General features: G+C 49.7%; 2 protein-coding genes across 3 annotated transcripts; both read right to left on the reverse strand.

The window, feature by feature from the left end:
- Window positions 1-4,546: 4,546 nt before the first annotated feature.
- On the reverse strand, window positions 4,547-6,978 carry LOC132344483 (testis-specific Y-encoded protein 3-like). 2 transcript variants are annotated; one of them, XM_059884094.1, is made up of 5 exons: window positions 6,226-6,978; window positions 5,555-5,632; window positions 5,301-5,412; window positions 5,014-5,159; window positions 4,549-4,894 (listed from the first exon to the last, which is right to left on the reverse strand). In XM_059884094.1, the coding sequence occupies exons 1-5, from the start codon at window positions 6,751-6,753 to the stop codon at window positions 4,694-4,696; spliced, it is 1,065 nt and encodes a 354-aa protein (XP_059740077.1). In that variant the 5' UTR covers window positions 6,754-6,978; the 3' UTR covers window positions 4,549-4,693. The 2 variants fall into 2 exon arrangements, with proteins under 2 accessions (XP_059740078.1, XP_059740077.1); XM_059884095.1 differs by lacking the exon at window positions 5,555-5,632 and having other exon boundaries at window positions 4,547-4,894; window positions 6,205-6,978.
- A 12,353-nt stretch (window positions 6,979-19,331) lies between these two features.
- On the reverse strand, window positions 19,332-22,653 carry LOC132344437 (testis-specific Y-encoded protein 3-like). Its single transcript, XM_059884008.1, has 5 exons — window positions 21,881-22,653; window positions 20,977-21,088; window positions 20,690-20,835; window positions 20,409-20,570; window positions 19,332-19,340 (listed from the first exon to the last, which is right to left on the reverse strand). The coding sequence occupies exons 1-5, from the start codon at window positions 22,427-22,429 to the stop codon at window positions 19,332-19,334; spliced, it is 978 nt and encodes a 325-aa protein (XP_059739991.1). The 5' UTR covers window positions 22,430-22,653.
- Window positions 22,654-26,791: the final 4,138 nt, after the last annotated feature.

A 26,791-nucleotide genomic window follows, 5' to 3' on the forward strand; every position in this document is an offset into this window, starting at 1 on the left:
CTCACACACTCACACACCAACAATTCTGAAAAGCAACTTGCACACATGCGGAACTTTGGTTTACTGATCCAGGATAATGGACTTTGGTAAGCACCACTCTTTTTTTTTTTTTTTTTGCCCCGGTTGATGTTTTCAATCGGTAATTGATCAAGTCAGTGTCCTCTTCTACTTCTATGGTATATCGTGGAAGGTGAATGGGAATGGCTCATGAGTGGGACTGATATCCAAAGAGGTTGGCAGGGTTGGAAGTCCTCACTGTGGACAGCGGAGTGACCTGTGCCTGTGTTCTCTACTCCTGTTGCCTTGGACTGGTTCACCGTGCCAGTCGGGTTGGTGTGATTCCATTCCCTGGGCTTTCCTTCCAGAAACGACACAGAAATAGCAAGGGACTTTGAACTTGAAATTGATCTCGCACCGCCTTTTCCCTAGGCTATAGAAGGTCACTGAGCACAAGAACTCTTTCACAACTTTCTCTGTACAGAAAGGCAAGCCCCAATTCCTATCACCTGGGGGATGATTTACTGACAATCATGAAGAAATTCTGCATGGGCAATGCCAGTTGAATGATCAACACAAGGACACATGGGTAGGGGTAAACGTTAGTGTATTTCAACCGTGCGGCGCTGTTTATAGAACACTTAACAAGTCAACCCCAAACCGTTCCTGACAGAGAAAAACAAAAACATTTCCTGACATATGCATTCCTGCAACATCTTTGCCCTCTGTGATCCTAATCAATATTCTCCCTGCAATGAGTGATATTCCTGCACGTCAGGCATTACTGTAAGTGTGTGGGTATTCTTGTTTCCACATGTGGGTCACTGTTAACTATTCCTGTGATAAAGCATTTCTTGATGTGCACAAATATCATGGAAGTCTTTCAAAAAGTCACAATTCAAGATGTTGGAAGCATTTGATCCAGGAAGGAAAGAATAGGTCCAATTCACATGCAGTCTAACAAAGATACGCAAACTTAACCAAAGAAGGAGTAAATACGAGCAACACCACGCATGTAGGTTGAATAGGGACGTGCAAGAACTCAGACAGATATGGCAGCAGAGCTGTGCATAATGGCACAAGCATGGGTGCAACATGAAAGAGGACAGGAGGCATAGGCAGACCCACAGGATGAAACATCAACTCACATTCATGGGCAAACACAATGGAGACACCCAGTCTTCATTCTAAACAGAGGAAAACATGAACACATCCAGGGCACAGGAAGCAAATGCAGCTCAGGCTGGTTGAGCCAGAATGCGCGTGAATTCATCACTAAACCGGCGAGTCTCACACGCATCGATATTCGGCGGAAGAAAACCTTACACGACACATCCAAGTGTGCAGTCAACTCTAAGAGCACCTAGCCTTTAGGGCCCAAGTGAAAGCCCTAGAGAGCCTGGGACACAAGTCACGGCAAGTCTCCAGAGGATGACCATCCAGTCAACGAAGACTATCTCTGCACTCCACTCGAGGACAGGTTAGAGCTAATGCCAACCCTGGTCCTGAAGCACTGGCAGGAAATATTAGGCACTGGGGGACCCTGTCCTAAACTTTTCTTGTCTTTAACTTCTTTGCAATGCCTTACGGAAACTTCTGAATGTGGGTAAATGCCATGCAGTCCCTAGAATGAGCCCAGTCTAAGGTCCCGAAAACCATGCCCCAGTATGCCATCTCACACCCGCTGTCGAGTTATCACACCATAGTTTCTGCTTTGTTTTGTTTTGAACTAGGACTGGGAAAGACAGGTACCAGCCTGCCGGAGCCCCACGGATTCTTGGACGTTGACAGATTCAGAAAGTAAGAAGACATGTTTCCAGTGTCTCCTGGGCTGCTTGTTCAGAAAGCACCCAGAGACGGCCAAGCCTTGCCTTCTAGCGCTGTAGATGCGTCTCTGGAGAAGGGGCAAAGCTGGGGTGTACATGGTCAAATGCAAAAGCTGGCCCTGGGCAGGAGATCTCATGCAGGGCACCGTGAAGAGGACATCCATAAAACCTGTGAACTTTACCCTTTGCCCTCAAAAGAGATGCTGCTTCAGGGAGAAAAGTTGTAGAGTGAGAACTTCATGCGAGACAGAACTTCATGTGGGACATCACCCTCAGGCATGCCCACGGTGGAGCCCTTCTATCTGGGATGAGAGGACAACAGTGGGGGGACAGACGTTGAACTCTGCCTACTCCATTTGTGCCAGTCTGTCTTTTGCTCAATCCAGAGGTGGACGCGATTCCAGAAAGCAGTCATCTACTTCAGAAGGACCACCCTAAGTGCCGACCAGTCCCTCAGTGAGCTCCATATGCTCCAGCTGTTCCCACTGGCCCTTGGCCCACACAGTAGTGGCAAAGCCCTAGATGAAGGACAGCTCCTTTGTGGTTGAAAACATTCTGTGCTGAGCCATTCCACAAGGAAGAGAAACTGTCACCAGAGGGCTGGTGAGAAAAAATGCTTTTTCTACAGCTTGGCCTGACAGAGGGCCTTGGGCAAAGACCTTAAGCCTTCCTGGAAAAAGGGATATTGACCCCTGAGCTGCAGCAGCAGCAGCAGCAGCAGCAGCATGGGACACAGACCACATGGCTGCATAGGCTCACCCTAACAGCCTCTTTCCCCTCACTTCTGCCCCTGGACACGCTATACCGAAGCTGAGTTCTTGGAAAAAATAACAGAGTTCACATGAGCTCTAACATCTACGACGGGATCTGTTTTCCTTTATCTGATTCCTTGCAATTTCTCTTTTCCCCTGGTCACCTTTGCCAGAAACTAGTATCCTCACTGCCTTCCCACCCCTCACTTTCTCCCTAGGCCACAGCCCCCCTCCATATACCTTATACACAATGCCCTAAGATGTTACCTGGAACCCTAGCTCTGGGAAGCAGACTCTCAGCAAAGCTGACCGTGCACTCATATACACACTCATACACATGTGGCCTTCGAGGTTCATAGCGAGTTCAATGATAAGGCTTTTCCTTTGTTCTGTACCCTTATTAAAGTGTCTGATGATAGGCAACAGAGAAGATACCTGGGCCACCACCTTCCAACAGAATTGCATTCCACTGTTTCAATCTCTGGCCCTTGTTCACCAGACCCTTTCCACGAACAGCCACATTTCCCTTGTAAAATTGCCAGACCCACAGTCAATAGGCCCCTCATCTTCCTTATCCGTCCTCCCCAACCCCCACCCAACAGGAAGAACGTCACCGCCTGACACAACCCCAACATACGACTTAGCCCCCTCTATGAATCTCCACAGACTGGTAATTCCCACGCGGTGAACTGACACTCGTACATGCAGCTGAAGTGTTTGTCCTGAGGACCTGCCCAAACAATACACGCACGCATGCAGCTGATGCTTTTTATTTTTCCTTTGCAGTGAATTCAGGGTTACTGGTGTCTCACTGTCGATCCACTTCAGCACCAGACCACTCTTCACTACTTTCCCGTCCAAGAGAACTATGCTGGCCATTGGTCTTCACGTGAAGCAGCTTCTTCGGTTTTCTGTTTTAGGTGAAGGGGGGCACGCCATCGTTAAGTGTCTCAAAAGCTGGGGGGATCAGGTTCCTTTCAAAACAGAGAGACAGAGATATGTACACTTACCCTCCCCGGAAACTCTAAAGACAGCTTGATTCTTTCAAGTCAGTTCCCAGGGGGGTGTGTCTGTGAACGTTTACATGCCCTAGAAGCACAGAGTAAAAAACAGGTATCCCAGTCTTCAGCGTAGAACTATTTACAATAGCTAGGACGTGGAAGCAGCCTACGTGTCCATCAGCAGATGAAGGGATAAGGAAGTTGGAGTACACATACACAGCGGTGTCTTACACAGCACTAACATGGAACGCGTCCATGTCAGTTCTAATGTGATGGAATGAACGTGGAGCCTACTATACCGCGTGAAGTAAGTCAGAAAGAGAAAGACAAACACTGTCCGTTCACACAAATATATGGAGTTGAGGACCTTGTACGTGGTGCTGAACATCCAACATGCAGGGCAGCAAAGAAGTAACAGACATATAAAGAACAGACTTTGGCCTCAGTGGGAGGTGGTGACGGTGGGTCAATGTGAGAGAGTAGCCCCAAAACGTTTACATTAGCTTATGCACAACAGATGATCAGTGCGAGTTTGACGCGTGCAGCAAGGCAACCAAAGTCATGCTGGGGGCAACCCAGACAGCCAGGCAGGGGAGGTCGGTGGGTGGCGGGTTCGGCATTTGGGGGGACACGTGTATCCCTATCGGTGATTCATGTTGGCCCATGTACAGCAAAACCTGTCACGGTATTGTAAAGTCATAATCCTCCAGTTAAAATAAATAAAAGAGGATTCTCCATAATCCTGCAGAGTGGTCAGTATGCTCAGAATGAGGGTGGCAGGAAAAAGATGCAAACGCAAATTAAAAACCAAAACGAGTGTGGTGATCAGAATCGAATCAAATGATGGGTCACTGGGGGAACCGCCTTGCACAAAGGAGACTCACAGGCCTTTTTGGAAATGGGACTTCATGAGGAAGAGCAGGTGGGTCCCAATTTAAGAGGAGCCTGAGGCTGGACTTGTTGGCCATGGAATGACGGTTCAGCCATGTGCAGCTGCCTCAGATATAAACTGCAGTGGCTTTGGCCTGTCCAGGCCACTTCATCCACCTCAAGCTTCTCTACTTAGAACCTGTTCTTCACCCCAGTTCTCTACCCTTGCTGTCCCTTGCTGATTCCCTCATGCCCTGGTGTCACTCTGTACTCCACGGAGTCTCACTGTCTTCACAAGTGGAATAAATGACCCAAGTTTTTGACAACACTTATGCCAGTGCTCGGCCCCTGGGCGCCTCACCTCTCGTCCTCCTGGTACCTTTTTTGGTGCAGCCTTCCTCCTCACATAGTACTGCAAAGGATTGGGCCACAGATCCCTTATGATGATCTGCCAGGGAAATGAGCAAGGTCAGCACAGGCCTGGCCAGACCATGAGCCCTCCCGTGCACGGCCAACAACTCCGACATAAGTCACCAGTTCTGGCCCAGTGGCCACGTGGGACCCCACCTCAGCAATCCAGTCAGATCCTGTGAAATTGTGGTCAAAGAACCAGTTGAAGAAGTTAACGCTGCTGTCGTGGTGCCTGCGCCTGTATGCCTTCCATTCAAAGCCCTGGTGCCACTGAACTGGAGTGGAACGAGATGCGTGGTATCCTGCAGGAAAAGCAGTTTGGGAGAAAGACCTAAATCACTTTTCGATTCAACCTAGACTTTTCTGCCCCCAACCACCGGGCCACCGCCCGCCACCCCTACCCACCCCCGCCCCCACCCAAGATCCAGGGAGCAGCTTCTCACCAGTGACCTTCATCAGGTACTCCTTGACAATCACTTCATTCTGGAAATACCTATTCCTCCGAAAGGACAATGTGATCTTGCAGTGACGAGTGGGATGCCTGAATTCCTCCACCTGCCAGGACAAAGTGTGCGGGGTGGGGTGGGTGTGAAACCTCTTTACAGAAGAGCTGTCCTTTCCTGTGTTAGGGATAGACCATGCCCTCTCCCCTCCCCAGTCACCTCCCCTCCACAATCATCAGTGTCCCCTGCCTGACCTCCAAGTTGGTCATGAAGTGAAGCATGTCTGCATCTTGCTTGCTCATCAAAACTGACATTTGGGGGTGGTTCATAAACTGCTTTAGGTCAAGGAGCCTCTAGATGCTAGAGGTAAAAGTGCTGGAAGAACAAAGCTAGCCTGAAGAGTAGAATGGCCCTCCCTGTTTGACTTCAACTTGCTACTGGTTAACTCGTCACATTTCGGTTCACGCGGGGCTATATGAATGCCGCACAAGGTCCAAGGCTGTGCCCATGAATGCCCTACCACGAGGAGGTGCTCTTCCTAACCGGATAAGCTTCATCTCAGCCCCTTGAAAGTTAGCTTACTTCGGGAAAACAAGCACTCCTAGCTAGAACCCGTACGACCACTTACACTTCCCCACCCCTCCCCCATTCCAGACAAGCCTTCTCTCCGAAGAGACCCTGGTGCTAATGACAATTCTGATAGGGACCTCTCAAAGTATAGCCCAACTATCAATTTGGGCTAGCCAGAACAGCAAGGACATCACACCTACGATCAGGAACAGATATGCAGGACGGTAACCAATACCCACCATCCAGAAAAGTAAATACGGTACCAGAACTGCCAGATCTGTAAACTGTTCCTGCCATAGCCCGGCTTAAACAAACAAACAAACACAAAACTCACAAGCACCACACCAAGGGATACAACTTCGACCCAGAAGCCACGGATGCCCTGGATGATGGCGCTTCTGTGTTCTAGATGCACCTTCCGCCGCTGACTGGTCTTATGTTTCAGGCGAGCATGCGCCCTTTGGGCTTTCTGATTCACGGGCTCCAGCTCCAGCTGCAGGGCCGCCAGCGCCTCCAGTGCAGGCCGGTCACTCAGGGCTCCGGGCCTTGGATGGTCGTGGACATGCTCCTCCGAGGACACCTGCTCCTGCTCCTCGTATGCCACCACCTCCACCTCCTCCATGACGTCCAACACCAGCAGCTGGAACTCCTGCCCGGGTCCCGCCACCTCTCCCTCCTCCACAGCCGCACCTTCCTCCACTGCCTCCACCCAGAAGAGGGCGGCCTCCTCGCCTGGCGCACCACCTGCGGCCTGCATCGCCTCTGCCGCCCACACGGAGCTGGTAGGCCCCAGGGCCCCTCCCTCATGAAGACCCGGGCTCACAACTAAGATCCAGGATCCCGGAGTGCTGCCGCCTTCCTCTGGCCCCGTCTCACTCTCCATGGTATTCTCGCCGAAGCCCGGAACTGCAAACAAGCTGGACGCTAGAGCACGGCAGACGGCCCTCACGGGCCGCCCGCCGGCCGCAGTCTACGTGGTCCTACTCCCGACGGGTTACTGGGCAAGAGCCAGGGAACGGCGAAAGGGAGAGACGCATGCGCAGAACCCTCTGCCACCAGGCCCGCCTACTATGGCGACGGGAAGGGGCTGAACTCTCCACCCTGACCTCCTGACCTCATCCCAGAACCAATCAAATGGAGTCTAAAGCGGTTCGCTCCTGGGACACGCCCCTTGGAATCCTGGGCCCTCTGCCAGCCTGTGACAGGCGGCCAATGTCGGCCCAGCGCAAAGTGGGCGTGTCCTGGCAAGCCTTTTGCCTGCCTAGCAGTGCAGCCGCGCCCGAGCAGCGACTGGGAGAGCCAGGGCCACCTGAAGCTGCAACAGTCCTCAAGCTTGAAGTTGCCCCTGGGGCAGCGGGCCCGTGTGCTCAGGGACCCACTCAGGAAGACAGGGTTCCTGGGTACCTCAGGGACAGAGTTGCTCTCCTCCGATCCAAACCGCAAGCCACGGGGTGGGCGTGGGGGGAGTAGGAGGGAGGCGGGCAGGGTAGGGGGGTTTGGGGGAGGAGTGCGCGGTGGAGGGGGATGGGGAAGCGGGGCGGGGGCCCGGGTGGGGGCGGGCTTACGCCGACCTCACCCATGTGCACCTGCTGCAGAGTCACGGCTAAACTTGTGCCTTAGGCTTGAGCAGTTGTCAGGAATGCCAGCCCTCCTCTGAGGAAGAGGCAGAGCACTTTCCTCGGCTAGCTGTCCAAGCCCCACGATGCAGCCCCAAGCCCAACCAGCCTGGAGCCCCTGGCCTACGGTCTGTCTGCCCTCGGCCTTTCCCCCGGCCCGTGGCTTAGAGCAGGCGCCCACGTAGCTAAGGATGTGCGCCTGCAGATGCACTTGCCAGAGGCACAGAGCTGTTCCTGCAAGTGTTTCAAGTGGACCAAAGTGCTCCTCCTGACCATTAGTTACTCCTACGTCCGGGCCGCCTAGCTCAGGTGGGCACACTCAGGTTAAGTGCCTGGACAGTTTCCACTGCTCACGCTCTTTCTCCTAGGATGTCTGCTGTTTCACACTGAGCACCTACCTCCCTTAGTCCTGACACACGCACAGACCCACCACACCCCCCCCCACAAACACACACAAACACGTGACACAAGTACACACATGCGTGCAACACACAGAGCCACAAATGCCAACAGGTGTTTCAGAGACTGAAGAACCAGTGGATCGCATGAAATGCATAGATGTCTTTATTTCTAACGGGAAAATGTTCATTCTGATCTTCAGATGTGAAATATAGAGAAGTCCATCTTCCATGAGGGAGAATCATGCCTAGATTTGGATACAGGAAGTATAGAGAACTCCTTATTTCATGGTGGACAGTCCTTGATTTATACATGAGAAATACAAGAAGTTAAGCATTTCACGAAGAAACAGTGGTGCCCAGAATTTCATTTATGAAATAGAGATAATTCCAATTCCATATTGGTTTGCCAGATCTTAATTTCACACTTCATGTCAGTAAAATTTTATTGAGATCTTCATATACGAAATGTATACAATTTCAGGATTCAAGAAGGGAATTGTAGGCTCAACTTTTCATATGTAAAATATATAGAATTCCCCACTCATGTAGGAAAACGTGTGCACAGATATACGTCTGGGAGACACAAGATTCCACATATGATGAAGAAAATGATGCAAGTCGATTTTCATACATGAAATACCGATTTCCTATTTCAGGTAGAAACCTCTGCACCCATGTTCTCACATGTGAAAGAAGGACAATTGCATATTTTATGCAGAAAAATCATCTTTCTGGTTTTCATCTGCATGAATCAGGGAATGCAGAGCAAGTGCTCTGGAGCAATCCCGAAGAATAGCGTAGGCAGGGATGTGGGAGCGGCTCCAGGATAGCTGGGACCCCTGTGTACTTATGGCTTATTAATGTTGATGCATGGCAGAAGCCATTACAATATTGTATCATAATTAACCCCCAGTTAAATTTAATAAAAAGAAAAGTGAAAGAAGAAAGGGACTCGACTGCTCTGTGGTGGCCTAAATGGGAAGGAAATCCAAAATTGACGGGATACACGTACAGCTAAAACTTGATTCACGCACAGCAGAAACCAAAGAAACACTGTAACGTGACTATGGCCCCAAAATAATGGTTGGAAGTACATCACATGTCCAGTATAATTCCGGCAGTGAAAAAATAAATGGTAGCCCCGTTTGCAGTACATGTTCTTGAGGAGAGTATGCTGAGTTAAATACTTGAGTTCGAGGAAGATGAAGGCTTTTACATCACACGACATTGTCACGTTGAAAGCCCTGCGTTATAGAAAGAGAGTAGGATGTGGTCATCGGGCCAGTGGAAATGGCCCCCGATGGTCCACGTTACCATCTTTTAGTCACAGGTTGACTCAGCTCATCCAGGAAGACACTGTAAAAGAGGCAGGATGGAAAACGGAGCTGCAGGCCTCAGCCCAAGACCATTAGGGAAGTTCGCAAACCCAACACCACCAACAGAAAGCCTCTCAGCTGAATGCACTGAGAGAGATATCAAAGCCTTCCCACAGGGCCTTCCAGGCCCTTGGGCCTTGGGCTGGGTAATGAACTGTGGCGCTTGGACAAGCGTGAGGACAGGCTGTGTCTTGCAGAGTCCCGGAGGCCTTGCTGGAGCCACTCAGCGGCCTGGCCCAGGTTTCAAAGCAACGGCCACCGTGTCCCATGCCCACCTCCATGTCCGAATGGTTGTGGCAATGTCCATGGGTCACAGTCTACAGGACCGAGCTCCCCATTTGGGTAGACGGAGGAGGCTGAGGGTCAGCTGCGTGCTGGGTACCTGGCTCCCTCATGGCAGGTGGCCGGGCAGTGTGTGGGGGCCTTGGTAAGAGGAGGGCACAGAGAACTGAGACCTGCCTCTTCCAGCTGGGACTACCAGGCTATACGGGGACCCCCTTCTCGCAACCAGGACCTTGGAGGGTGAAAGTCAATCTGGGGAATCTCCTTTCAGGGGATAGGGAATCATACTTGTTTCCCTTGAGGATTGCAGGACACAGTTAGCTGGCCACCAGCTCACCTCAAGAACACAAGATGTGACAGCAAGAAGTTTGCACCGGCTAATCACACCCCTCCCTCACGTTTCCTCTATGTGGCCTTTGCTGAAAGCCTTGACGGAGTTTGCCGTTTCTCTTTCCACTGGCTTAGGCTTTTATTCTTTTCTAATACAAGCATTTAAAATTATAAGCACGTCTAGATCTGCATCTCACGAATTCTGATACGCTGTGTTTTTATTCTCACTCGTTTAAAGTATTTTCTGCTCGCTCTTTGTTATCCTGTACGTTTTTTAAAAAGTTTAGTTTAATTGGAGGTGAGTTACTTGACATTATTGTGGTGCTTTTTGCCATACGTTCACACGAATCAGCCGTGTACATGCGTTCCCCGTCCTGATTCTCACTCCCCATCCCATCCCTCAGGGTCATCCCAGTGCACCAGCCCTGAGCTCCCTGTCTCGTGCATCGAACCTGGCCTGGCGATGTATTTCGTATGTGATAATATACATGTTTCAATGCTATTCTCTCAAACCATCGCACCCTTGCCTTCTCCTACAGAGTCCCGAAATCTGTTCTTTACATCTGTGTCTCTTTTGCTGTCTCGCATATAGGGTCACTGTTAATTCCATCTGTCTCAATTCCATATATATGCGTGGGTTTTTCCTTCTGACTGACTTTTCTCTGCATAAGAGGCTCCACTTGCGTCCAGCTCATTAGAACTGATTCAAATGCATTCTTTTTAAGAGCTGAGTAATATTCTACTGTCTATATCTACCCCGGCTTTCGTCTCCAGTTCGTCTGCCCATGGACATCTAGGCTGCTTCCACGTCCTATCTGTTGTAAAGAGAGCCGCGACGAACACTGGGGCACGAGAGTCTTTTAATTCTGGTTTCTTCGGTGTGTATGCCCAGCAGAGGGATTGCTGGGTTGTATGGCAGTTCTAATTCCAGGTTTTTGAGCAGTCTGTACGTTGTTCCCATAGTGGCTGTGCTAGTTTGAAATTCACACAGACAGTGTGAGAGGGTTTCTTTTTTTCTCTGCCCCCTCTCAAACATTTATTGTCTGTAGATTTTGGACAACAGCCATTCTGACCGGCCTGAGATGGTACCTCGTTGTGGTTTCGATTTGCGTTTCCCTGATAGTAAGGGATGTTGCGCATCTTTTCATGTGTTTGATAGCCATCTGTATTTCTTTTTTGGAGAAATGTCTGTTTACTTCTTTGGCCCATGATTATTATTATTTTTTTATTTTGGCCTGGGTCGCCTACTTTTCTGGAATTGAGTGCAGGAGTTGCTTGTATATTTTTTAGATTAATTCTGTACGAGTTGCTTCATTTGCTATTATTTGCCCCCATTCTGAATGCTGTCTTTTCACTTTGCTTGTAGTTTCCTTTATTGAGCATAAGCTTTTAAGTTTAAGTAGGTCCCATTTGTTTTAGTTTTGCTTTTATTCCCATTATTCTGGGAGGTTCGCCAGAGAGGATCCTACTGTGCTTTACACCAGAGAGTGTTTTGCCTATATTTTCCTCCAGCAGTGTAATCGTTTGCGGTCTCATGTTTAGATCTTCGATCCATTTTGAGTTTATATTTTGTGTGCGGTGTTAGCAAGTGTTGTAGTTTCATTCTTTTATGCGTGGTTGCCCAGTTTTCCCAGCGCCCCTTGCTGAAGAGATTGTCTTTTCTGCATTGTACATCCTCGTCTGCTTTGTCAAAGATAAGGTGTCCGTAGGTGCGGATATGTATCTCTGGGCTTTCTCTTTTGTTCCATTGACTTATGTTTCTGTCTTTGTGCCAGTACCATACTGCATTGATGACTGTGGCTTTGTAGTATAGCTTGAAGTTAGGCAGGCTGATTCCTGCAGTTCCATTCTTCTTTGTCAAGATTGCTTTGGCTCTTCCAGGTGTTTTGGATTTCCATACCAATTGTGAAATGACTGGTCCTAGTGCTCTGACAAATACTGCTCGTAGCTTTATAGGGACTACACTGACCCTATCGATTGCTTTGGATAGATTTTAGTCCTCTATTTACTATTGCAGGATGGCCAAATGCCCAGCATGAACTGACACCAACACCAATGTGTACACAAGGAACTGGGGTTTTAAAGGGAGAATTTGGGAATAGGCAAGGGGAATCATGGGAAGTCTATAGAGTCAGAAAATGACAGTTTGACAGAACGTGCGCAGGGGGTGTTGGTCCATGCGGAATATCTGGGTTTGCTAACCCTGTTACCTCTTAAAGGCGGGCTTTCTGCCCTCCCGTAGAGACTGGGCAACGGGCCCTATCCTTAAGTGTTGAGTGGAGCACATAGTCACTTCTATTGGCAGCCTTGAGTTTTCGTAGGTGGGGACTTTAAAGGGGTGGGGGTCATCCAAGGCATGCAGCCTTGAGCTGTTGGAAACTTAAAGACCCAGGTGCAGGCCTTACTGAGAAAGGGCTCCGTGGAGCCTTGCTCAAATTTGGCTAAGGTGAGAGTCGTTTTCCCTTGAAAGCAGAGAAACTCGAAGAGTGTGGATTGGGCCCTGCTCCTACCGCCGCTTGGAGCTGGGACAGCCTTCCCCAGGCGGTGGGGAGACCAAGCACATTTGCTTTTTCAGGTGTCCAGCAGAACGAGATCACACAGAAGCCATCAACCTCCACCATCACCCTGGTGACCAACACGGATTCGTCGCCCCTGGTCCCCAGCTCAGGACCCACGAGCACCCTTGCATCTTCGGTCAGCGCGCCCATCGCCACCGCTTCAGCTGATGTCGCTGCAGGCACCGCCGAGTACGCTAGCAGAGTGAGTGCCCGTGGTTGGATTGGGGAAGCCCAGCTTTGGGTCTTTCCAGGAATTAAAGGGGACCAGGAAGTGGTGGAATCCCTCCCCAACTCGCCTGTTCTCTTGGCCTGGTCCTTGTTAGGGATGTGGTGGCCAGGCTTGCCTGCTCTGTGTTCACTTGTGGGCACACTCTCCATTTAGGTTCTGTCTTCTGTCTTTTAAAATTTATTTTATTGAAGTATAGGTGATGTAGAAGGGTGTATTAATTTCGACGGTACAAGACAATGATTCAGTTATATACACGCATACTTTTTCATATTCCTTTCCATTATGGCTTACCACAGGATATTGATTGTCGTTCCCTGTGCTACACAGGAGGACCTTGTTGTTTATTTTACGTATAAGAGTTTGCACCTGGTAATCCCAGATTCCCAAAGCGTCCCGTCCACCACCCCAGCCCTCCTCTCTACTTCTCTCTTAATTTGCCGAGTGCTTTCATGCTCACTGTCTAATCCGGGCAAGTAAAGCTTGCTGTCGGATGAGGGTGCTCTGGAGTGATGTGCAGGTTCATGTCTGGAGAACCCGGGGAGTGAAAATCACCACCAGAATTGCAGCTCTCTGGGGAGTCCCTTCTGCTCCCTGCTGGGGCCTAGAACAGGAGTTGCTAGACAGCTGTAGAATGAAAGCGGGTTTTTGAGTGAACACCTAATGTCTTTTGAGAGAAAGCCTAATGTCTCATTGGGCTTCATATCAGTAACACTTTTGTTTAGTGTGGACAATTTGTAAGGTCTTTATTGAATTTGTTGTAATATTGCTGTACTTTCCTTCTTTCAAAACGTTTTGGTGTCGTTGACTACAAGGCTTGGGGAATCTTATCTCCCTGAGTAGGGAATCAAAACCGTACCCCCCACATTGGAAGGCTAGGTCTCAACCAGTGGGGTTTCAGGGACGTCCTCACTCCCATGTTACAGATGAGCACACTGAGATCTGGCCAGGTCAAACAGGTTGTCCGGGGTCACATAATCCGTGAATGTCTAATTGGCATTTTGAATGGTAGCAGCCAGGATCTAGAATCCACACTTGACCTGCCTTAGAGCTCGCTTGTGAATTCACACCAGGCCGGCTGACCACGGCTGTCCGCTGTCCCCAGACTGATTGTTCTTACATGTGGCTTTTTAAAGCAACCCTGCTCAAGAGTGAGTGTGGCTAAAGAGGAAACATCCAGGTCTTGGGGTTAGGGCTCTTAGTTAGTACTTCTGTCCCCCCATTTTGCATAAAAGACCAGGTTTTATCCAGTCTCAGAGTTTCAGAACATTCAGGGTTCCCCTTTCAGGTGTGGTCACATGCTCAAGGTTTTTGACTTACCTGTTCATCACCTTGAACAAGGATTGACTTTGTGTTTTCATTGACAGTGACTTCATACCTCAAGCGTGAAAATCACTTTATGTATGAAATAGAAAATTCCATATTTTGTGTAGGAAAATCGAGGCCAATTCTTTCAGTTGTTACATATACAGTGTTCTGTAACTCATAACGCAAGTCAGCACACAGATTTTCAAATGAGAAAGATGAAAAATTCCGTATTTCGTGTTACCTTGTTTATGCCCAATTCAACGTGAAATACCAGAATTTCATATTTCACGGGGAAAAGCTCCGTGCCTGGAGTTTCAAATGCCGACGTAGAGAAACCCATATTCAAGGCAGGAAAATCGGTGCCCGGATGTTCATTCATTAAATACAGAGAACTGCATGTTTCATGTAGGAAAATTACGACCCAGATTCTCCTACATGAAATATAAACAGTTCATTAGCTCATGGACTAAGTCTCTGCCACGATTTTCTTACAGAGGAAAGATAAAGACATGTAAGGAAATCTGTACTCAACAGAGGAAAAATCAGTGCCCCGGATTACATACGTAAAGTCATCAAAATTCCGTATTTTGTGTGCTAAAATCAGTGGCCTGATGTTCCTAAGTTTAATACACGACATTCCAGATTTCATGTGCAAAAGTCAGCACCCAAGTTTTCATACGGGAAATACACAGAATTCCAAATTTCATGCCGGCAAATAACACGTGCACCCATGATTCATATAACATATAGAGAATTCCATTTCCCTTTTGGGAAGTTTGTGGTGAGATTTTCACAGGTGAAACAGAGAGAATGCCACATTTCTTGGCAGAAAACTTAATGCATGTATTCTTTCGGGAAATAACGAGTTCCGTGCTTCACATAAAAGACTGTTGCCCACGTGTCCAAATGTGACACAAACCTGGACTTCTCTGTGTAGAGAGAGATTTAGAGACGAAACATCTCTCAATCCGGAGATGCTAAGAACAGTGTCCCGCTAAGAGCCATGACTCACCAGTGCCAGAGGAATTGAAGTCTGCCCATTTATTGTACAGAGGCGCTTTCAAAGTAGCTCTGTTCTCATCCAGCCCCCAGGTGAGAACACACGCCAGCCTACCCCATCAGCCCAGGCCTGTGGGACTGGGACAGGTGAGAGGATCAACCTAGGACACCCTTTTAAGGAGTGATGTTTCAAACTGGCAAAGGCTGCACGTAGCAGCGCTAAGTGCTGCTACAGTTCCCAAACCTTAGAGAAAAGGGCAAGCTGTGTTCATATGGCTGGTCATGTCGGGGAAAGAATGCTCCTTCACCTGAGGACAGAAAACCCTTTGTGGCCGGGTGTCCTAAGGGCTGTGCGTAGCCCCTCTTCTGTGCCGGGGAGTCTGGCCCACTCTGGCTCTGCTCCTTAGCATCCTCCCTGACTTGCCTCAGGTGCTTTTGGCCTGCCTCTCCTTTCTCCTCAGGGATCCGTGTTTACACTTACATGCCTGTTTACATGTACAGCTTGCTCCGTGGGTGAGATCCCTGGGCTTTCCTCCAGGGCTTTTCTCCAGTGTTTCTGCCGCCCCAAGATCGTCGTACTTTACACAAGCTCTTTCATGTTTTCAGTGTGCATTCTTCCATCCCCCAGCCAGGCCAGTTCAGAGAGTTCACACACACATTTTGCCCAGCGTACATGTGTTTGCACGCACGTGCACGCACACACACACTCATACACACACTCACACACTCACACACCAACAATTCTGAAAAGCAACTTGCACACATGCGGAACTTTGGTTTACTGATCCAGGTGAATGCACTGTGGTAAGCACCGCTCTTTTTTTTTTTTTTTGCCCCGGTTGATGTTTTCACTCGCTAATTGATCAAGTCAGTGTCCTCTTCTACTTCTATGGTATATCGTGGAAGGTGAATGGGAATGGCTCATGAGTGGGACTGATATCCAAAGAGGTTGGCAGGGTTGGAAGTCCTCACTGTGGACAGCGGAGTGACCTGTGCCTGTGTTCTCTACTCCTGTTGCCTTGGACTGGTTCACCGTGCCAGTCGGGTTGGTGTGATTCCATTCCCTGGGCTTTCCTTCCAGAAACGACACAGAAATAGCAAGGGACTTTGAACTTGAAATTGATCTCGCACCGCCTTTTCCCTAGGCTATAGAAGGTCACTGAGGACAAGAACTCTTTCACAACTTTCTCTGTACAGAAAGGCAAGCCCCAATTCCTATCACCTGGGGGATGATTTACTGACAATCATGAAGAAATTCTGCATGGGCAATGCCAGTTGAATGATCAACACAAGGACACATGGGTAGGGGTAAACGTTAGTGTATTTCAACCGTGCGGTGCTGTTTATAGAACACTTAACAAGTCAACCCCAAACCGTTCCTGACAGAGAAAAAAAAAAACATTTCCTGACATATGCATTCCTGCAACATCTTTGCCCTCTGTGATCCTAATCAATATTCTCCCTGCAATGAGTGATATTCCTGCACGTCAGGCATTACTGTAAGTGTGTGGGTATTCTTGTTTCCACATGTGGGTCACTGTTAACTATTCCTGTGATAAAGCATTTCTTGATGTGCACAAATATCATGGAAGTCTTTCAAAAAGTCACAGTTCAAGATGTTGGAAGCATTTGATCCAGGAAGGAAAGAATAGGTCCAATTCACATGCAGTCTAACAAAGATACGCAAACTTAACCAAAGAAGGAGTAAATACGAGCAACACCACGCATGTAGGTTGAATAGGGACGTGCAAGAACTCAGATAGATATGGCAGCAGAGCTGTGCATAATGGCACAAGCATGGGTACAACATGAAAGAGGACAGGAGGCATAGGCAGACCCACAGGAAGAAACATCAACTCACATTCATGGGCAAACACAATGGAGACACCCAGTCTTCATTGTAAACAGAGGAAAACATGAACACATCCAGGGCACAGGAAGCAAATGCAGCTCAGGCTGGTTGAGCCAGAATGCGCGTGAATTCATCACTAAACCGGCGAGTCTCACACGCATCGATATTCGGCGGAAGAAAACCTTACACGACACATCCAAGTGTGCAGTCAACTCTAAGAGCACCTAGCCTTTAGGGCCCAAGTGAAAGCCCTAGAGAGCCTGGGACACAAGTCACGGCAAGTCTCCAGAGGATGACCATCCAGTCAACGAAGACTATCTCTGCACTCCACTCGAGGACAGGTTAGAGCTAATGCCAACCCTGGTCCTGAAGCACTGGCAGGAAATATTAGGCACTGGGGGACCCTGTCCTAAACTTTTCTTGTCTTTAACTTCTTTGCAATGCCTTACGGAAACTTCTGAATGTGGGTAAATGCCATGCAGTCCCTAGAATGAGCCCAGTCTAAGGTCCCGAAAACCATGCCCCAGTATGCCATCTCACACCCGCTGTCGAGTTATCACACCATAGTTTCTGCTTTGTTTTGTTTTGAACTAGGACTGGGAAAGACAGGTACCAGCCTGCCGGAGCCCCACGGATTCTTGGACGTTGACAGATTCAGAAAGTAAGAAGACATGTTTCCAGTGTCTCCTGGGCTGCTTGTTCAGAAAGCACCCAGAGACGGCCAAGCCTTGCCTTCTAGCGCTGTAGATGCGTCTCTGGAGAAGGGGCAAAGCTGGGGTGTACATGGTCAAATGCAAAAGCTGGCCCTGGGCAGGAGATCTCATGCAGGGCACCGTGAAGAGGACATCCATAAAACCTGTGAACTTTACCCTTTGCCCTCAAAAGAGATGCTGCTTCAGGGAGAAAAGTTGTAGAGTGAGAACTTCATGCGAGACAGAACTTCATGTGGGACATCACCCTCAGGCATGCCCACGGTGGAGCCCTTCTATCTGGGATGAGAGGACAACAGTGGGGGGACAGACGTTGAACTCTGCCTACTCCATTTGTGCCAGTCTGTCTTTTGCTCAATCCAGAGGTGGACGCGATTCCAGAAAGCAGTCATCTACTTCAGAAGGACCGCCCTAAGTGCCGACCAGTCCCTCAGTGAGCTCCATATGCTCCAGCTGTTCCCACTGGCCCTTGGCCCACACAGTAGTGGCAAAGCCCTAGATGAAGGACAGCTCCTTTGTGGTTGAAAACATTCTGTGCTGAGCCATTCCACAAGGAAGAGAAACTGTCACCAGAGGGCTGGTGAGAAAAAATGCTTTTTCTACAGCTTGGCCTGACAGAGGGCCTTGGGCAAAGACCTTAAGCCTTCCTGGAAAAAGGGATATTGACCCCTGAGCTGCAGCAGCAGCAGCAGCAGCATGGGACACAGACCACATGGCTGCATAGGCTCACCCTAACAGCCTCTTTCCCCTCACTTCTGCCCCTGGACACGCTATACCGAAGCTGAGTTCTTGGAAAAAATAACAGAGTTCACATGAGCTCTAACATCTACGACGGGATCTGTTTTCCTTTATCTGATTCCTTGCAATTTCTCTTTTCCCCTGGTCACCTTTGCCAGAAACTAGTATCCTCACTGCCTTCCCACCCCTCACTTTCTCCCTAGGCCACAGCCCCCCTCCATATACCTTATACACAATGCCCTAAGATGTTACCTGGAACCCTAGCTCTGGGAAGCAGACTCTCAGCAAAGCTGACCGTGCACTCATATACACACTCATACACATGTGGCCTTCGAGGTTCATAGCGAGTTCAATGATAAGGCTTTTCCTTTGTTCTGTACCCTTATTAAAGTGTCTGATGATAGGCAACAGAGAAGATACCTGGGCCACCACCTTCCAACAGAATTGCATTCCACTGTTTCAATCTCTGGCCCTTGTTCACCAGACCCTTTCCACGAACAGCCACATTTCCCTTGTAAAATTGCCAGACCCACAGTCAATAGGCCCCTCATCTTCCTTCTCCGTCCTCCCCAACCCCCACCCCACAGGAAGAACGTCACCCCCTGACACAACCCCAACATACGACTTAGCCCCCTCTATGAATCTCCACAGACTGGTAATTCCCACGCGGTGAACTGACACTCATACATGCAGCTGAAGTGTTTGTCCTGAGGACCTGCCCAAACAATACACGCACGCATGCAGCTGATGCTTTTTATTTTTCCTTTGCAGTGAATTCAGGGTTACTGGTGTCTCACTGTCGATCCACTTCAGCACCAGACCACTCTTCACTACTTTCCCGTCCAAGAGAACTATGCTGGCCATTGGTCTTCACGTGAAGCAGCTTCTTCGGTTTTCTGTTTTAGGTGAAGGGGGGCACGCCATCGTTAAGTGTCTCAAAAGCTGGGGGGATCAGGTTCCTTTCAAAACAGAGAGACAGAGATATGTACACTTACCCTCCCCGGAAACTCTAAAGACAGCTTGATTCTTTCAAGTCAGTTCCCAGGGGGGTGTGTCTGTGAACGTTTACATGCCCTAGAAGCACAGAGTAAAAAACAGGTATCCCAGTCTTCAGCGTAGAACTATTTACAATAGCTAGGACGTGGAAGCAGCCTACGTGTCCATCAGCAGATGAAGGGATAAGGAAGTTGGAGTACACATACACAGCGGTGTCTTACACAGCACTAACATGGAACGCGTCCATGTCAGTTCTAATGTGATGGAATGAACGTGGAGCCTACTATACCGCGTGAAGTAAGTCAGAAAGAGAAAGACAAACACTGTCCGTTCACACAAATATATGGAGTTGAGGACCTTGTACGTGGTGCTGAACATCCAACATGCAGGGCAGCAAAGAAGTAACAGACATATAAAGAACAGACTTTGGCCTCAGTGGGAGGTGGTGACGGTGGGTCAATGTGAGAGAGTAGCCCCAAAACGTTTACATTAGCTTATGCACAACAGATGATCAGTGCGAGTTTGACGCGTGCAGCAAGGCAACCAAAGTCATGCTGGGGGCAACCCAGACAGCCAGGCAGGGGAGGTCGGTGGGTGGCGGGTTCGGCATTTGGGGGGACACGTGTATCCCTATCGGTGATTCATGTTGGCCCATGTACAGCAAAACCTGTCACGGTATTGTAAAGTCATAATCCTCCAGTTAAAATAAATAAAAGAGGATTCTCCATAATCCTGCAGAGTGGTCAGTATGCTCAGAATGAGGGTGGCAGGAAAAAGATGCAAACGCAAATTAAAAACCAAAACGAGTGTGGTGATCAGAATCGAATCAAATGATGGGTCACTGGGGGAACCGCCTTGCACAAAGGAGACTCACAGGCCTTTTTGGAAATGGGACTTCATGAGGAAGAGCAGGTGGGTCCCAATTTAAGAGGAGCCTGAGGCTGGACTTGTTGGCCATGGAATGACGGTTCAGCCATGTGCAGCTGCCTCAGATATAAACTGCAGTGGCTTTGGCCTGTCCAGGCCACTTCATCCACCTCAAGCTTCTCTACTTAGAACCTGTTCTTCACCCCAGTTCTCTACCCTTGCTGTCCCTTGCTGATTCCCTCATGCCCTGGTGTCACTCTGTACTCCACGGAGTCTCACTGTCTTCACAAGTGGAATAAATGACCCAAGTTTTTGACAAAACTTATGCCAGTGCTCGGCCCCTGGGCGCCTCACCTCTCGTCCTCCTGGTACCTTTTGTGGTGCAGCCTTCCTCCTCACATAGTACTGCAAAGGATTGGGCCACAGATCCCTTATGATGATCTGCCAGGGAAATGAGCAAGGTCAGCACAGGCCTGGCCAGACCATGAGCCCTCCCGTGCACGGCCAACAACTCCGACATAAGTCACCAGTTCTGGCCCAGTGGCCACGTGGGACCCCACCTCAGCAATCCAGTCAGATCCTGTGAAATTGTGGTCAAAGAACCAGTTGAAGAAGTTAACGCTGCTGTCGTGGTGCCTGCGCCTGTATGCCTTCCATTCAAAGCCCTGGTGCCACTGAACTGGAGTGGAACGAGATGCGTGGTATCCTGCAGGAAAAGCAGTTTGGGAGAAAGACCTAAATCACTTTTCGATTCAACCTAGACTTTTCTGCCCCCAACCACCGGGCCACCGCCCGCCACCCCTACCCACCCCCGCCCCCACCCAAGATCCAGGGAGCAGCTTCTCACCAGTGACCTTCATCAGGTACTCCTTGACAATCACTTCATTCTGGAAATACCTATTCCTCCGAAAGGACAATGTGATCTTGCAGTGACGAGTGGGATGCCTGAATTCCTCCACCTGCCAGGACAAAGTGTGCGGGGTGGGGTGGGTGTGAAACCTCTTTACAGAAGAGCTGTCCTTTCCTGTGTTAGGGATAGACCATGCCCTCTCCCCTCCCCAGTCACCTCCCCTCCACAATCATCAGTGTCCCCTGCCTGACCTCCAAGTTGGTCATGAAGTGAAGCATGTCTGCATCTTGCTTGCTCATCAAAACTGACATTTGGGGGTGGTTCATAAACTGCTTTAGGTCAAGGAGCCTCTAGATGCTAGAGGTAAAAGTGCTGGAAGAACAAAGCTAGCCTGAAGAGTAGAATGGCCCTCCCTGTTTGACTTCAACTTGCTACTGGTTAACTCGTCACATTTCGGTTCACGCGGGGCTATATGAATGCCGCACAAGGTCCAAGGCTGTGCCCATGAATGCCCTACCACGAGGAGGTGCTCTTCCTAACCGGATAAGCTTCATCTCAGCCCCTTGAAAGTTAGCTTACTTCGGGAAAACAAGCACTCCTAGCTAGAACCCGTACGACCACTTACACTTCCCCACCCCTCCCCCATTCCAGACAAGCCTTCTCTCCGAAGAGACCCTGGTGCTAATGACAATTCTGATAGGGACCTCTCAAAGTATAGCCCAACTATCAATTTGGGCTAGCCAGAACAGCAAGGACATCACACCTACGATCAGGAACAGATATGCAGGACGGTAACCAATACCCACCATCCAGAAAAGTAAATACGGTACCAGAACTGCCAGATCTGTAAACTGTTCCTGCCATAGCCCGGCTTAAACAAACAAACAAACACAAAACTCACAAGCACCACACCAAGGGATACAACTTCGACCCAGAAGCCACGGATGCCCTGGATGATGGCGCTTCTGTGTTCTAGATGCACCTTCCGCCGCTGACTGGTCTTATGTTTCAGGCGAGCATGCGCCCTTTGGGCTTTCTGATTCACGGGCTCCAGCTCCAGCTGCAGGGCCGCCAGCGCCTCCAGTGCAGGCCGGTCACTCAGGGCTCCGGGCCTTGGATGGTCGTGGACATGCTCCTCCGAGGACACCTGCTCCTGCTCCTCGTATGCCACCACCTCCACCTCCTCCATGACGTCCAACACCAGCAGCTGGAACTCCTGCCCGGGTCCCGCCACCTCTCCCTCCTCCACAGCCGCACCTTCCTCCACTGCCTCCACCCAGAAGAGGGCGGCCTCCTCGCCTGGCGCACCACCTGCGGCCTGCATCGCCTCTGCCGCCCACACGGAGCTGGTAGGCCCCAGGGCCCCTCCCTCATGAAGACCCGGGCTCACAACTAAGATCCAGGATCCCGGAGTGCTGCCGCCTTCCTCTGGCCCCGTCTCACTCTCCATGGTATTCTCGCCGAAGCCCGGAACTGCAAACAAGCTGGACGCTAGAGCACGGCAGACGGCCCTCACGGGCCGCCCGCCGGCCGCAGTCTACGTGGTCCTACTCCCGACGGGTTACTGGGCAAGAGCCAGGGAACGGCGAAAGGGAGAGACGCATGCGCAGAACCCTCTGCCACCAGGCCCGCCTACTATGGCGACGGGAAGGGGCTGAACTCTCCACCCTGACCTCCTGACCTCATCCCAGAACCAATCAAATGGAGTCTAAAGCGGTTCGCTCCTGGGACACGCCCCTTGGAATCCTGGGCCCTCTGCCAGCCTGTGACAGGCGGCCAATGTCGGCCCAGCGCAAAGTGGGCGTGTCCTGGCAAGCCTTTTGCCTGCCTAGCAGTGCAGCCGCGCCCGAGCAGCGACTGGGAGAGCCAGGGCCACCTGAAGCTGCAACAGTCCTCAAGCTTGAAGTTGCCCCTGGGGCAGCGGGCCCGTGTGCTCAGGGACCCACTCAGGAAGACAGGGTTCCTGGGTACCTCAGGGACAGAGTTGCTCTCCTCCGATCCAAACCGCAAGCCACGGGGTGGGCGTGGGGGGAGTAGGAGGGAGGCGGGCAGGGTAGGGGGGTTTGGGGGAGGAGTGCGCGGTGGAGGGGGATGGGGAAGCGGGGCGGGGGCCCGGGTGGGGGCGGGCTTACGCCGACCTCACCCATGTGCACCTGCTGCAGAGTCACGGCTAAACTTGTGCCTTAGGCTTGAGCAGTTGTCAGGAATGCCAGCCCTCCTCTGAGGAAGAGGCAGAGCACTTTCCTCGGCTAGCTGTCCAAGCCCCACGATGCAGCCCCAAGCCCAACCAGCCTGGAGCCCCTGGCCTACGGTCTGTCTGCCCTCGGCCTTTCCCCCGGCCCGTGGCTTAGAGCAGGCGCCCACGTAGCTAAGGATGTGCGCCTGCAGATGCACTTGCCAGAGGCACAGAGCTGTTCCTGCAAGTGTTTCAAGTGGACCAAAGTGCTCCTCCTGACCATTAGTTACTCCTACGTCCGGGCCGCCTAGCTCAGGTGGGCACACTCAGGTTAAGTGCCTGGACAGTTTCCACTGCTCACGCTCTTTCTCCTAGGATGTCTGCTGTTTCACACTGAGCACCTACCTCCCTTAGTCCTGACACACGCACAGACCCACCACACCCCCCCCCACAAACACACACAAACACGTGACACAAGTACACACATGCGTGCAACACACAGAGCCACAAATGCCAACAGGTGTTTCAGAGACTGAAGAACCAGTGGATCGCATGAAATGCATAGATGTCTTTATTTCTAACGGGAAAATGTTCATTCTGATCTTCAGATGTGAAATATAGAGAAGTCCATCTTCCATGAGGGAGAATCATGCCTAGATTTGGATACAGGAAGTATAGAGAACTCCTTATTTCATGGTGGACAGTCCTTGATTTATACATGAGAAATACAAGAAGTTAAGCATTTCACGAAGAAACAGTGGTGCCCAGAATTTCATTTATGAAATAGAGATAATTCCAATTCCATATTGGTTTGCCAGATCTTAATTTCACACTTCATGTCAGTAAAATTTTATTGAGATCTTCATATACGAAATGTATACAATTTCAGGATTCAAGAAGGGAATTGTAGGCTCAACTTTTCATATGTAAAATATATAGAATTCCCCACTCATGTAGGAAAACGTGTGCACAGATATACGTCTGGGAGACACAAGATTCCACATATGATGAAGAAAATGATGCAAGTCGATTTTCATACATGAAATACCGATTTCCTATTTCAGGTAGAAACCTCTGCACCCATGTTCTCACATGTGAAAGAAGGACAATTGCATATTTTATGCAGAAAAATCATCTTTCTGGTTTTCATCTGCATGAATCAGGGAATGCAGAGCAAGTGCTCTGGAGCAATCCCGAAGAATAGCGTAGGCAGGGATGTGGGAGCGGCTCCAGGATAGCTGGGACCCCTGTGTACTTATGGCTTATTAATGTTGATGCATGGCAGAAGCCATTACAATATTGTATCATAATTAACCCCCAGTTAAATTTAATAAAAAGAAAAGTGAAAGAAGAAAGGGACTCGACTGCTCTGTGGTGGCCTAAATGGGAAGGAAATCCAAAATTGACGGGATACACGTACAGCTAAAACTTGATTCACGCACAGCAGAAACCAAAGAAACACTGTAACGTGACTATGGCCCCAAAATAATGGTTGGAAGTACATCACATGTCCAGTATAATTCCGGCAGTGAAAAAATAAATGGTAGCCCCGTTTGCAGTACATGTTCTTGAGGAGAGTATGCTGAGTTAAATACTTGAGTTCGAGGAAGATGAAGGCTTTTACATCACACGACATTGTCACGTTGAAAGCCCTGCGTTATAGAAAGAGAGTAGGATGTGGTCATCGGGCCAGTGGAAATGGCCCCCGATGGTCCACGTTACCATCTTTTAGTCACAGGTTGACTCAGCTCATCCAGGAAGACACTGTAAAAGAGGCAGGATGGAAAACGGAGCTGCAGGCCTCAGCCCAAGACCATTAGGGAAGTTCGCAAACCCAACACCACCAACAGAAAGCCTCTCAGCTGAATGCACTGAGAGAGATATCAAAGCCTTCCCACAGGGCCTTCCAGGCCCTTGGGCCTTGGGCTGGGTAATGAACTGTGGCGCTTGGACAAGCGTGAGGACAGGCTGTGTCTTGCAGAGTCCCGGAGGCCTTGCTGGAGCCACTCAGCGGCCTGGCCCAGGTTTCAAAGCAACGGCCACCGTGTCCCATGCCCACCTCCATGTCCGAATGGTTGTGGCAATGTCCATGGGTCACAGTCTACAGGACCGAGCTCCCCATTTGGGTAGACGGAGGAGGCTGAGGGTCAGCTGCGTGCTGGGTACCTGGCTCCCTCATGGCAGGTGGCCGGGCAGTGTGTGGGGGCCTTGGTAAGAGGAGGGCACAGAGAACTGAGACCTGCCTCTTCCAGCTGGGACTACCAGGCTATACGGGGACCCCCTTCTCGCAACCAGGACCTTGGAGGGTGAAAGTCAATCTGGGGAATCTCCTTTCAGGGGATAGGGAATCATACTTGTTTCCCTTGAGGATTGCAGGACACAGTTAGCTGGCCACCAGCTCACCTCAAGAACACAAGATGTGACAGCAAGAAGTTTGCACCGGCTAATCACACCCCTCCCTCACGTTTCCTCTATGTGGCCTTTGCTGAAAGCCTTGACGGAGTTTGCCGTTTCTCTTTCCACTGGCTTAGGCTTTTATTCTTTTCTAATACAAGCATTTAAAATTATAAGCACGTCTAGATCTGCATCTCACGAATTCTGATACGCTGTGTTTTTATTCTCACTCGTTTAAAGTATTTTCTGCTCGCTCTTTGTTATCCTGTACGTTTTTTAAAAAGTTTAGTTTAATTGGAGGTGAGTTACTTGACATTATTGTGGTGCTTTTTGCCATACGTTCACACGAATCAGCCGTGTACATGCGTTCCCCGTCCTGATTCTCACTCCCCATCCCATCCCTCAGGGTCATCCCAGTGCACCAGCCCTGAGCTCCCTGTCTCGTGCATCGAACCTGGCCTGGCGATGTATTTCGTATGTGATAATATACATGTTTCAATGCTATTCTCTCAAACCATCGCACCCTTGCCTTCTCCTACAGAGTCCCGAAATCTGTTCTTTACATCTGTGTCTCTTTTGCTGTCTCGCATATAGGGTCACTGTTAATTCCATCTGTCTCAATTCCATATATATGCGTGGGTTTTTCCTTCTGACTGACTTTTCTCTGCATAAGAGGCTCCACTTGCGTCCAGCTCATTAGAACTGATTCAAATGCATTCTTTTTAAGAGCTGAGTAATATTCTACTGTCTATATCTACCCCGGCTTTCGTCTCCAGTTCGTCTGCCCATGGACATCTAGGCTGCTTCCACGTCCTATCTGTTGTAAAGAGAGCCGCGACGAACACTGGGGCACGAGAGTCTTTTAATTCTGGTTTCTTCGGTGTGTATGCCCAGCAGAGGGATTGCTGGGTTGTATGGCAGTTCTAATTCCAGGTTTTTGAGCAGTCTGTACGTTGTTCCCATAGTGGCTGTGCTAGTTTGAAATTCACACAGACAGTGTGAGAGGGTTTCTTTTTTTCTCTGCCCCCTCTCAAACATTTATTGTCTGTAGATTTTGGACAACAGCCATTCTGACCGGCCTGAGATGGTACCTCGTTGTGGTTTCGATTTGCGGTTCCCTGATAGTAAGGGATGTTGCGCATCTTTTCATGTGTTTGATAGCCATCTGTATTTCTTTTTTGGAGAAATGTCTGTTTACTTCTTTGGCCCATGATTATTATTATTTTTTTATTTTGGCCTGGG

Source organism: Bos taurus, chromosome Y, assembly GCF_002263795.3.
Source record: "Bos taurus isolate L1 Dominette 01449 registration number 42190680 breed Hereford chromosome Y, ARS-UCD2.0, whole genome shotgun sequence".
In the NCBI taxonomy this organism is placed as follows: Eukaryota; Metazoa; Chordata; class Mammalia; order Artiodactyla; family Bovidae; genus Bos; species Bos taurus.

Excerpts from the sequence above, each read along its gene's own strand:
- LOC132344437 (XM_059884008.1), bottom strand. The coding sequence starts at position 22,429 with ATGGAGAGTGAGACGGGGCCAGAGGAAGGCGGCAGCACTCCGGGATCC. Across the intron at positions 21,089-21,880 it reads TATCCCTTGGTGTGGTGCTT|GTGGAGGAATTCAGGCATCC; the intron begins GTGAGTTTTGTG and ends TTGTCCTGGCAG. Across the intron at positions 20,571-20,689 it reads GATCTGACTGGATTGCTGAG|ATCATCATAAGGGATCTGTG; the intron begins GTGGGGTCCCAC and ends TTTCCCTGGCAG.
- LOC132344483 (XM_059884094.1), bottom strand. The coding sequence starts at position 6,753 with ATGGAGAGTGAGACGGGGCCAGAGGAAGGCGGCAGCACTCCGGGATCC. Across the intron at positions 5,413-5,554 it reads ACTTCATGACCAACTTGGAG|GTGGAGGAATTCAGGCATCC; the intron begins GTCAGGCAGGGG and ends TTGTCCTGGCAG. Across the intron at positions 4,895-5,013 it reads GATCTGACTGGATTGCTGAG|ATCATCATAAGGGATCTGTG; the intron begins GTGGGGTCCCAC and ends TTTCCCTGGCAG.